Source organism: Gymnogyps californianus, chromosome 4 (genome assembly GCF_018139145.2).
Source record: "Gymnogyps californianus isolate 813 chromosome 4, ASM1813914v2, whole genome shotgun sequence".
Classification (NCBI taxonomy): Eukaryota; Metazoa; Chordata; class Aves; order Accipitriformes; family Cathartidae; genus Gymnogyps; species Gymnogyps californianus.
In genome coordinates this window covers 3539073-3550304 of record NC_059474.1, presented here as the reverse complement: position 1 = coordinate 3550304, position 11232 = coordinate 3539073, and the positions used below count along the sequence as shown (strand labels likewise).

Below are 11232 nucleotides of genomic sequence, written 5' to 3'. Positions count from 1 at the left end.
GTAATTGGCCTCATGTTTTGCTCATTCCCCCCTGAAAAAAAGTGTTTTGAAACGCAGATCTAAAATGTTCTGCTTGGTATTGAAGTATTTTATTATATGGCTTTTAACAGAGCAAAAGACAAAAAAAGAACATCCCTGAGGAATGCTTCATTTTGAACACATCAACTTTCCCACTGAAATAACAAACATGTCCAACCAGCCCTACAAACCACACTTATCTGCTTGTTCTATCTACCCATCCCACCTGCCTTGGCTGCCCAGATATCAGCGTGGCACTCAGAGCTGTTCTCCCTGCACACAAAAAATCTGGCTTCTTTCCTTGGCTCCTGTCCACTGTATGAGGCTGTGTCTGAGATGTGGGGTGGAGGCTTGCTCCTTCTGAATGCCTGTAGCCCGTGCATGTCAACAGGCACCAATTGCTGATGGCCTGAAAGATGCTTTGCCACCTCGTTTTATGCCACTTCTCGTTTTGAGTTCGGAAGGGCTCCTGTGAGCTTCAGCCTCACTCCCCCACTTGCTGTGTCAGCCCTTGCACCCAGGAAGCCAAAGTAATTTCTGCTCCTGAGAATCTTCACTGTTAACCACAGCCAGGCTCTGTAAAAGCACCTTCATTGCACTAAGAGAATGGTCAGAAACAAGGAGTTAATGTGCTTAGTAACTCTTTTCCTTTCCTTCCTTTTCTTTTTCGCTTCATTTTGCCTTTTTCCATTCAGTTGCCCCAAAATTAAATTAAAACCCGTAAGAGGAAGGTAGTAAATCACTCTCCACATTACCTGGCAAGAAGCCATGAAATAACACCAAAGGAAGTTTTGGCTAGACCAGGGGAGACTTTCTAACCAAGAGGATAGGGAGGTGTTGGAGTCCACTGCAGGAGGAGAAAGTCACCATGAAGGGTGGGTTTGGAAGAGGCAACTCCATCTTCAGTAAAGGGGCTTGGGCCAGATCACCACTGTCCCTCCCACGTGTGGTCTGGGGACCACTGATGGCCACCAGAACCGCAGCACGGTAGCAAAGAGTTAAAAACCAGACCCAAAGCAGACACGTTCACATACAAAGGACAAAACTAGCAAATGTAGTAAATGTAGTAACGGTGTTGATCTGGTAGCGGCTGGGATGGTTCAGGGGAGCAGGAAGGCAAGGGGAAAGGGAAGGTCCCTTGTCTGGGCAATTTTAGGCAGGTGTTACAAGAGGATTGTCTGATTTTCTTTTCCCCCACCTTTATCAGTCAGCTGATAAAAGCTATCTATCTCCTCTCCTTATACTTCTCACCTCATTAATTAAGACATAAACATTCAAAGCATAGCCTGGTTTTTCCTAGACTTCACCTAAAATTGCAACAATACAACAATATCATTAAAATATACATTCATCACACAATCTTCACAAACCTCACTTACATCAACAAAAAGAATTCCCACACCAAAGTCAAAATAACATCATCACAACACTGACAAAGGTAGACAATTTATGCACGCTCCACCCCTCGTCCCTTAGCCACAATTAACAGAAAGATTCCCCACAATTGTAATGCTCTCTGGCAATGTCCTGTCTGTGTTTTGCCCATTATCTCTCCCAATTACTGCCCTTATCTCGAATTTCTCATGAGCCCCACCTTGAGCCCCACAAAAGACAGCAGCACAGGCTTGAATCATCTCTTGCAATCACTTCTAGCCCATTTTTTAATATGCTTGAAGACCTGGGGTCATCTGGACACAGGAGCCAGCAGAGCCAACTAACCTCCAGCTGGATACGGCCTCAGAGGGACATGCAGCGAAGACCGATCCCAACTTCCCAGAGGATTGTTGAATTACTTGCACACAGTAAGGCAAGCCCATCTTTGCAATCACTTAAATATTATCATTTCAGCACTATTCTGCATTAAATGTGAGCAAGATCCATCTCTCCCAGCTCTGGACCTGGGAGATGTTGCAGGCAGCTGCACCGCAGCAAATCTTCCTTTGCAGAGAAAGGGTGTACCCACGGCACCGCTCTCCTTGGTGTACCTTGTGTAAACCTGGAGTACGTGCAAATGTTGATCACAATCCTTTAAGATTGCCTTTCCTTTTCAAGACTCAGGCGTAACATGTAATTACAGTGTGACAAACACTGTTCATCAGGTGTATGTGTCTTTGTTTAAAAAGCCCCGTTCACATCACTGTAAGGCACTACCCAAGTCCTAGGATAAAATCTGCTCTGAAACAGTAAAAGGGTAAAAAAGAGGGAGGAAAGAGATGTAACACATCAAGAGGGGAAGGAGCTGTATGTCCTTCCAGCTCAAACCCAACAGATTGGCAAGGTCCCAGGTGCTCGCAGATCTCCGTGTATGTTTACTTCGAGCCCTTCAGTTCCTCCATGCAGACCTACCCGAAGACTTTTATTTGGGTTTAAGTGCGCTAGTATAAACCTGTTCTTCATTAGTTTAAATTAACCGTAATAGCCCTGGTTTAGACTGAAACAAGGAGACAGATGGAAAGCAATGAGGTAACTGGATCTTAATGAGTTGATGTTCTTTAGCTGAGTTGCGGTGACAGCACGGGATGTGCTCTCTCCCTGCCCTGGTTGGGAGGGGAAAGGCATCAGTGCAACCCCAAAGGTTTTATGTGTGGTTGGGGCAAGTCCATCAGTCCCGAGCGGCACACGAGGTGGCAGCCCCCAGCCTTACCCCCACCAAAAGGTGCACCTTCAGCTCAGCTATCCCATCCCTGTGTCCCATTCGAACCCTGCAGTCCATGCCAGCTCAAGCCTCTCAGCAACGTGGGCAAGTTGTCTTCAGAGAGGTCAGGAGAGGAGGAGAGCTCACCCAGGGAGGGCAAGATGCAGGGCAGATGCAATCTTCACCCTAATGGTATTTCCTATCACGTCATTTGGGAGAAACCTTTCTTTTCTGACCAAAAAGGTGGTTAAAATCCCGCTGTACATGAGAAGCTCAGTCCAGCCTTAACTTTGGAGAAAGGCACATGTTTTCTTTATCTCTGTATGTCACTGGATAGTTTAGATGAGATATATTTATCTAGACAGCAATCTGTGTAGCTGCAAAGATACAGCTACAAAATTCCATGGGTTGAAATCATCCCATGCTGAGTTTAGCATCCCAGTAAGAAACGATACTTCATTTTGGTGGTTGACATGTTTTCATCAAAACATAAGGAAAATAAGTAATTTGACCTCAAGTGTTGGGTGTTTGGGCTTTTTTTTTTTTTTAATTCACATTAAAAAAAATTTAAAGAGTTTGTTGGGTGGGTTTTTTTAAGCAAAACCATCCTTTTGAACATTTTCCTTGTACAGTATTTGTTCCTGTCTGCTTGCATTTTCCAGTTGCTCTACTTTGCTTGTTCCCAGCAGGGTCAAAAACCCAGCTCTAGGAAGGAGAGTGAAATCTTAAGGAAGAGAAAAGTGCATGAAAGAAATAAGGAAATGATTGTCAAGGTAAGTAAGGGAATAAATATACTATTATATTTTTTTGTCCACTCCCATATCCAGTGAATCAACAGACCTCCCATGCTCTGACAGAGCAACAGTTAAATCACCTCACTGTCTGCTTGGATTGCCCTTTAAAATCATTTTTTTAGGAAAGAAAAGTTGAAAAATCATGGATAAACACACTCCAAGGAAATATTTCCTGTGTACAGCAGAAAGGAGCCGAGGGAGAGCCCCTGTTCAACACTGGGGTCAGTCCCCATCACAATGTATGGAGGCAGGAGAGTAGGGTCACTGGGAGGAAACCAGTGTAAACAGGATCTGCTTTTATCAGTGGGAAAAAAAACCCAACCCTGTTTAAATTAGCTAGAAATATGCGCCTATATGTTTTAATTACAAGCTGCCGTTTCCAAGTCTTGCAGCAGGGTTAAGTCACAGACACAGAGCTGCCAATCACACGCTGTCCCTGAATGCGAGACGCTGATTGTCCCCTTCTGCTTTTGGAAGGACCTAGCGAGGGGCAGCCCATGCTTGCAGCCGGAGCAGGACGCCTGGGCTGGAAAGGCAGGATGGGAGGACCAGGGTTAGCACGGGAAGGATGCTTGCTGGAAGCCCTGGATGCGGGGCAGGAAAGGAGACCTGCCAGCCTTGCAGAGCATCCCTCCTGGCGGGATGCGGGGGCTGGGGGGACAAGCCAGCCTTGCAGAGCATCCCTCCTGGCGGGATGCTGGGGCTGGGGGGACAAGCCAGCTTTGCAGAGCATCCCTCCTGGCGGGATGCAGGGGCTGGGGGGACAAGCCAGCCTTGCAGAGCATCCCTCCTGGTGGGATCATGGGGCCGGGGACCACGGCACGGGTGGTCTCCAGTGGGAAGGTGCAGACCCCCCAGCAGCGCAGCCCCAGGACCCCCCCGGGGCGGGGGGAACGGGACCGGGACCGGGCCGCCCGCGCCGCCGGGCAAACCCTGCGCTCTGCTGCCCCCTGGCGGCGGCGGGCAGCGCGGCGGCGGGACGGCTGCACCCCCGGGGTACCTGCCCCCCCCCCCAATCCCCCCCCCCGCGGGGTGTCCGCACCCCAGTGCTGTGTGCCCCTTCACGCACACGAGTGGGTGCCTGTCTGTCCCTGGGAGTGCCTGCTCCCCCCGAGTGGGTGCCTACCCCCCAAGTGCGTGCCTGCCCCCTCCGTCTGTTCCTGGGCCCCCCCAGTTGTGCCTGTCGTGTCCCTTCACCCTCCCCCCCCCCCAGAGTGGGTGCCTGCCCCCCGAGTGGGTGCCTGCCCCCTCCCATCGTTTCGCCTCCCCCCGCCGGGTCTGCAAGCGCCCGGCGCTGCTGCCGGCTTCACCCTGCCCCGGGCTCGCCTAGTCCCGCAAAGCAGCGCTGCTGCCGCCTCCTCCTCCTCCTCCTCCTCCTCCTCCTCACCCTCCTCCTCCTCCTCCGCCTCCTCCGGCGGCACCTGAAGCGCGGGGCTCCCGACACCCCCCACCCCCCCCCCCCCCTCGGCCCGGCTCACCCCTCCCTCCCTCCCCTCGCCCCTCCCGGAGCTCTCCCGTGCGAGCGGGAAGGCGAGCGGAGCCGCCGAGCGCTGCCGGCCGCTGCCCAGCGCAGCCCCCCGGAGCATGCGAGGGCAGCGGGGGGGCACCGACCTCGCTGCCCCCCCGGGCGGGCCGGCGGCGGGGCCGAGCGGCGGCAAGAGCCGGTCGCGGGGAGGGGGACAGCGCGGGCGGCCGGCGTGAAGCGGGGCTGGGGGTGAGAAGAGCCGAGCCCCCCTGCCCTTGCCCTCCATCCCTCCATCCCAGCTGGGGGGGAGCGAGCCTTGTCCCGCGGCGGAGGGAGCGAGGTGCTGAGCGAGTCTTGGAGGGGGCTGCGGGGATCATGCCGGGGGGGCTGCACCTCGGCATCGCTTTCTCCTCGCCCTCCATGGAGCCCGGACCTTTTCTACAATGACTTTCCCTGAGCTGAGCAATGGCAGCTTGAGTGGGAACCGGACGGGACAGGGCAGCCAGAGTGGTACCAACCGGTCCTGGGGGCTGCAAGGTGAGGAGACCCCCGAGGGCAACGGCACCACGCTGACTTTCGCCTTGGACGTGCAGGCTGTGGGCGTCGGGGTCTTCCTGGCCGTCTTCATCCTCTCGGCCATCGTGGGGAACATCCTCGTCATCCTCTCGGTGGCTTGCAACCGGCACTTGCAGACGGTCACCAACTACTTCATCGTCAACCTGGCCATTGCCGACCTGCTGCTCAGCACCACCGTGCTGCCCTTCTCAGCCACCTTGGAGGTGCTGGGCTTCTGGGTGTTTGGGCGCATCTTCTGCAACATCTGGGCAGCGGTGGACGTGCTGTGCTGCTCCGCCTCCATCATGAGCCTGTGTATCATCTCCGTGGACAGGTACATCGGCGTCAAGTACTCCCTCAAGTACCCCACAATCATGACCGAGAGGAAGGCGGGGGTCATCCTCGTGGTGGTCTGGCTCTCGTCCATGGTCATCTCCATCGGGCCACTGCTGGGATGGAAGGAGCCGCCACCGCCGGATGAGAGCATCTGTAGCATCACAGAGGAGCCGGGCTATGCCCTGTTCTCCTCCCTCTTCTCCTTCTACCTGCCCCTCATGGTCATCCTAGTGATGTACTTCAGGATCTACGTGGTGGCCAGGCGGACCACTCGGAGCTTGGAGGCAGGGGTCAAGAAGGAGAGGAATAAATCCATGGAAGTGGTACTGCGCATCCACTGCCGCAGCGTGCTGGAGGAGCCTCTCTCCAGCACCCGGAGCAAGGGGCACAACTTCAGGAGCTCCCTCTCCGTGCGGCTCCTCAAGTTCTCCCGTGAGAAAAAAGCAGCCAAGACTCTCGCCATCGTCGTGGGTGTTTTCATCCTCTGCTGGTTCCCCTTCTTCTTCGTCCTGCCTTTTGGTAAGTGACCCCGTCCCCCATCCCGGCCCCGCTGCCCGTGGCTGAGTCCCCGGGAACCTGCTCCTTGGGACAAACTTTCAGGACACAACTCATGCATGGAGGTGAGGGATAGGTAACTGATAGGTGAATAAACCAGCAATGAATTAATTCAATTAATTAACACTTATTCAATATTTATTAAGCAGAGTCATATAATCAATCAAAGTAAATAGCAAATGAATAAAATAGCATAATAATTGGTTTAATTAATTCAGTCTGCATTCAGCAGCTTAATTAATGAAGTTCAGGCTAAGGAGGGAGCAGCTCTGTTTCAAACAGGCTGTAATTATGGCACAGTGATCTCCAAACAGCTTTGCCGTCCCTGTCCCCAGCCTCCCTTCCTCCCAATTTGGAGGAGGGCACCCAGATCTGCTTCCACGGGCCCAGGGCTCCCACCTCTGTTGTGAACTGGTGAGGAGGTTGGAGATGAGTGAAGTTTGCCCCCCCCCCCCAAGGAGCTTGTCAGAGTCCGAAGCACACGTCTCGCTGCCTTCCCGGGATGCCAATGTCGTGCAGGGACCTGGAGAGGGACCAGGTCTTACCGACAAGGGTGAAGGACCTAGGTGATTTCCCAGGACTGATCCACCTCCTTCAGGAGTCTTGCCCTCAGCTCCTGGCCCTGCCACGGTGCCTGTGTCACTGGGTGTTTGTTTGGGGTTGTCTGACGGGTTGTGCTCTAAAATTTTGGCAAGTTGTTTGCCCGGGTGAAAAGGCTGCAGTCCCCTGCATGCAGAGGAGGCTGAGCAGGCACAGAGCCCTCCGCGGAAGCGTGATGTCTAAGGCAACGTCCCCTTCCAGCACCAGTGCTACCCGTGCAGGAAAGCCAGTGCTCTTCATCACCACCTCATCTAACAACAGGCACCCAACTCGGGGGACCTGATTAACCCTCTGGAGTGGTGTAGCTAAACCTAGGGGGAAAAAAAGATTCAAATAACTTCTGAATATTAACGATGGCCTTTGCACAGAGCTCAGTAAAGCAGAGAGGTCTCTCACTCCATCTGCTGGGTGGGACTCCCGTGTCCCACAGCCCGTCGGGGACTTGTGTCCAACTAACGTTGCAGCCAGGGAAACATTATAGCTAGTTCTGCACTTTTTCTCAGGATTTTTCAAATCCTCTTGCTTGAGGCTGCCTCTCAAGTCAATGGAAACAGCATCGTGACCACAGGACTGATTTTGACCTGCTGAGGTTTTGATCTCCCTCCAGCACCGTGGCTGCCCCCCTGGGGACAGCTGGAGCCCAAAGCTGTTAGACACCTAACTGAGGCCACTCAATCCCCGCCTGCCCTCCAGTGGGATAATTCACCAGGATCGACGGTGCCTTGGGAGCTGAGGTGTCCCTAGGGTGGTGGATCAGGGTGGTGGGTGTCTGGTCTCACCATGCTGCTGTCTTGAACCTCTTTGCTTCAGTTTCTCTCTCCGGGTGAGGGTGGTATTGGGTGAGTTTATCTCAGCTCTCCATAGGGGTGAAATTGCTGCTGTGAAGAGTTTTCACCCTGTGTGAGCGTGGGAGTTCATGGTATAACTCAGGCAGGGAGCAGTAAGGCTGCAGTGAACTGCTCTCACTACAAGACCCGAGATTAATTATCCCTTTCGATTGTGCCTCAGTTTCCCTTTCATTGATCAGGTGCATTGAGGGATTTTTGTAGGCTGCAAATAAATAGTTTGAGAATTGTGGGACTCAGGGAGATGCCAGTGCCCGAAGGCTGAGCTCTCTGGGCAGCCCCAGTATGATACTCACCTCCTTGGCTGATCAGCAGGGTGGGAACCAGTTCCGAACCTCATCACACCTTTACACATTACAGCTAATGAAGCTGGGAATCGGGATCCTGTTCCTCTGAGTTATTCCCAGTACTTGGAAATAGAGAACAAACATCAGGCAAATACTTTTCAGTAGAAAAAAATATTTTATTTTGTTTTACTGTATCTGTTCTCCCTTGAAATCCTTGAACCAGCTTCTCCACTGATGTAAATCACTACCCTTGCACTGAAGTCAAAGGAGATACGCTGATTTACACCAGCTAAAAATCCAAGCTTCATTCTTTAAGTACCTCCCGTGAACCCATTTGCTTCCTCCAAGCACACCACTTGCCAAGTTCTTTATAAACATGGCTTTGATCTTTACTTCCTGCTGTATTATACTTATAATATAAACACAGCAAAAGTTCATTTATTTTATGACTACAAAATATGCTGCCTTTGATTTCACCCCCCTTTTATTAATTGCGATTTCCTATTCAAATCTGAGAATCATTCAATGCTATCTAGAAGGAGAACAGAAACTTCTGCAAGATCTAATCTCTGATTTTACAGCTCAAGAGACAGGTCTGAAACTCAGAGAAATCAGCAAAGTTCACTGTAAATCCACAAACTGAAACATGCTGGGGCCAATTCTCCTTGAAAAGAAGATTGTAAATGGTTAAGTAGAATGGCTTTTTTATTTGCTTGTTAGACAAACTTCTGTAAAATAATTTGGGGGCAATTGGAAATGATACTGATACCCATTTTAAATGAAAATGAAACACTCGTGAGAAACAAAAATCACTTTCAATTGAAGTGAAACATATTGTTTCAATTTAAGAGTGAATGGAAGTTTATTAAAAAATGAGTACTCAGATACATTTCAAAATGGACTGTCACATTAAAATGAAATTAATAAGAGATCTATTTTCTTCTGAAAATATCAAAATGTTTTGATTGTTTTTTTTCTGTTTGACGTGAATTTGCGAGAAGTTGTCATTGACTTACACTGTTGACTGACTGTTGTTTGATTATACTTTTTAGGGATAAGTAAATTTGCCAAATGAAAAAAGACTTCCAACTCTACTTAGCATTGACTTAGCAATCAGAAACTTCTGTACCGGCTCTGTCACCGGTGTCTGTGTGAGCTGGCATGCATATTTGCAACTCTACAGAATAGTTTCCATGTTAGTTACACAGGAGTAATATTTATCACATCAATGTTGAGAAGCTGACATAACCGATAATTTTAAATAACAGGACCTATGTATGTGCCAAGTGTTGTCAGCCATTTCTCCATGCTTGAATAATCTGCAAAGATTTTTCTTTAAATCAGCTCAAACTCCCCAATACCTCTACAGTCTATTTATCAGCTGAGTAATTTAGCTCACTCTTGGGTTCGTGATACACGTCCCCAAGCACAGGATGCCATCACCAGGAGTTTTAACACAATTCACAGTTTCTGTGGCTAATGAGACTCTTTAAGCAGCTTGTTGTTCAACAAGAGATGAAATCCTAATTACCCATGTAACTCTTGTGTGGGTTGTATCTTTTGCCGGGTGTGCAGTAGAGCTCTACCAAGCTGCTTTGTCTGGGGGTCCTGGGTGGTGGCTGTGTAGTTTATGCCAGGGTGCCTCTTCCCTTAGCAAAGACCTGTCAAGAGGACATAACTGGAGGCTTCTCAGAGATGTGGGCCAGGAGTTTAAGGGTGTTTTGTAGGATAGGATTCATCTCCCTTTGGTTGTCTCAGACATCTGTGCCTTCATCTCAGCTAGTCATAGCATCATGGGGATGTTAGTTGGAAGGGATCTCTGAAGGTCCAGCTGAGCAACACCAATACCAGATCAATCATCAGTCATATTCACCCAAAGCTCCCTTTATCTTTCCGAGGGGAGTGCCTGAAGGTGTGACTTACCTGACCTGTTTTCAACATCCTCCTTAGGATGAGACGAATTGTGGTGTCAATCTATCTGCCTCTTCCTCTCCCTTGACTACAAAAGCAGCCAGAGGCAAGTAACCAGGTGATGGTGTCTGCACTGCAGGTATTTGCAGAGAGGTGGGATGTATCCTAGTCTGGATTTTTTTAATTTTAATGGAAGCAAGATGCTGAGGTGAGAGAAAGCTCAATCCTGTGTCCATTCAGGCCTTTATTAGAGACAACAGACAGAGAAACTCTCTCTTAAGTCACACAACCATAGAGGCTTCACTAGCTCTTCTGGTAATGGAAAACCCTGCTAAAAGTTAGGTGCTGGATTTGTCCTTGCAGTAGGGCATCTATGCAATAGATCAAGGAGCAAGAACCCCCTATACAACACCTATAGATAGATAGTCACCTGCTTTCTCAAGCCTGATCCAGGAGGAATTAAGTAAGAAAAGGAGGACGGATGGAGCCGTGCTCCCCATCCACTCTTCAGTGGCTGGGGAGCATGCAAAGACAATGTGGGACCCCAAATGGGACCATCTCAGGAGTGGAGACAAAGACCTTCTCCATCACCACCCCAGATGCATCTAAGAGGAAACAACCATCCCTTGGGACCAAGGATGCACTAGCCAGTACCCAGGATGGCGATTTACACACCTCAATGGCCCTTGTTTTTTTAAGAAGCATAGTCTAGTTTGGATGATGGTCTCCCATGTTCGTTATTCTTTGGATTTGGTTAGAAATCAAGACCAGTGTGAGAAAGGCACAGCAGCACCCATAGCTAGTGCTACGCAAGGGTGAAGGCCACAACCCAAGGCTCCCTTCACTCTGTCCCTCCACAAGCAGCAGGTTACCCAGACAAGGAATGACTTACGAGATCCCTCGGTCTGAGCAAAACCCTCCGTATTCATGGTCTTATGTTTGCCTTGGAGTGGTGACTTGCCTATATTTGCAGTGGAAGCTGGTACTCATTTCCAGCTATGATTCCGAAAAACAGTGTACTGGCTTTTTTACCTGCATCCTGAAGGAAAGGGCAGCTGCTACACAAACCAGGCTCAGAAAGGTCTCCTTCAAGGCAAAACAAAAATATTTTCGTAGATGCTGTTTTTCACAGGGCAGAAGTCCTTTCACAAAACGTTTTGCAGAAGATGGGCTCACAAAGGCATAGCAGTGCTCAAGCTTCAGTAACTGTCACTTGTACAATAAATGATGG

The 11232-nt window shown here is 50.0% G+C and overlaps 1 protein-coding gene across 1 annotated transcript in view; it reads left to right on the top strand.

The window, feature by feature from the left end:
• The first annotated feature begins 5355 nt into the window (after nucleotides 1–5355).
• The window catches only part of ADRA1D (adrenoceptor alpha 1D), a 48459-nt gene continuing 42582 nt past the window's right edge, over nucleotides 5356–11232 (top strand). Inside the window, exon 1 of the mRNA XM_050896015.1 lies at nucleotides 5356–6322. Within this exon, the coding sequence (XP_050751972.1) occupies nucleotides 5356–6322 (967 nt within the window). The remainder of the gene's footprint in view (nucleotides 6323–11232) is intronic.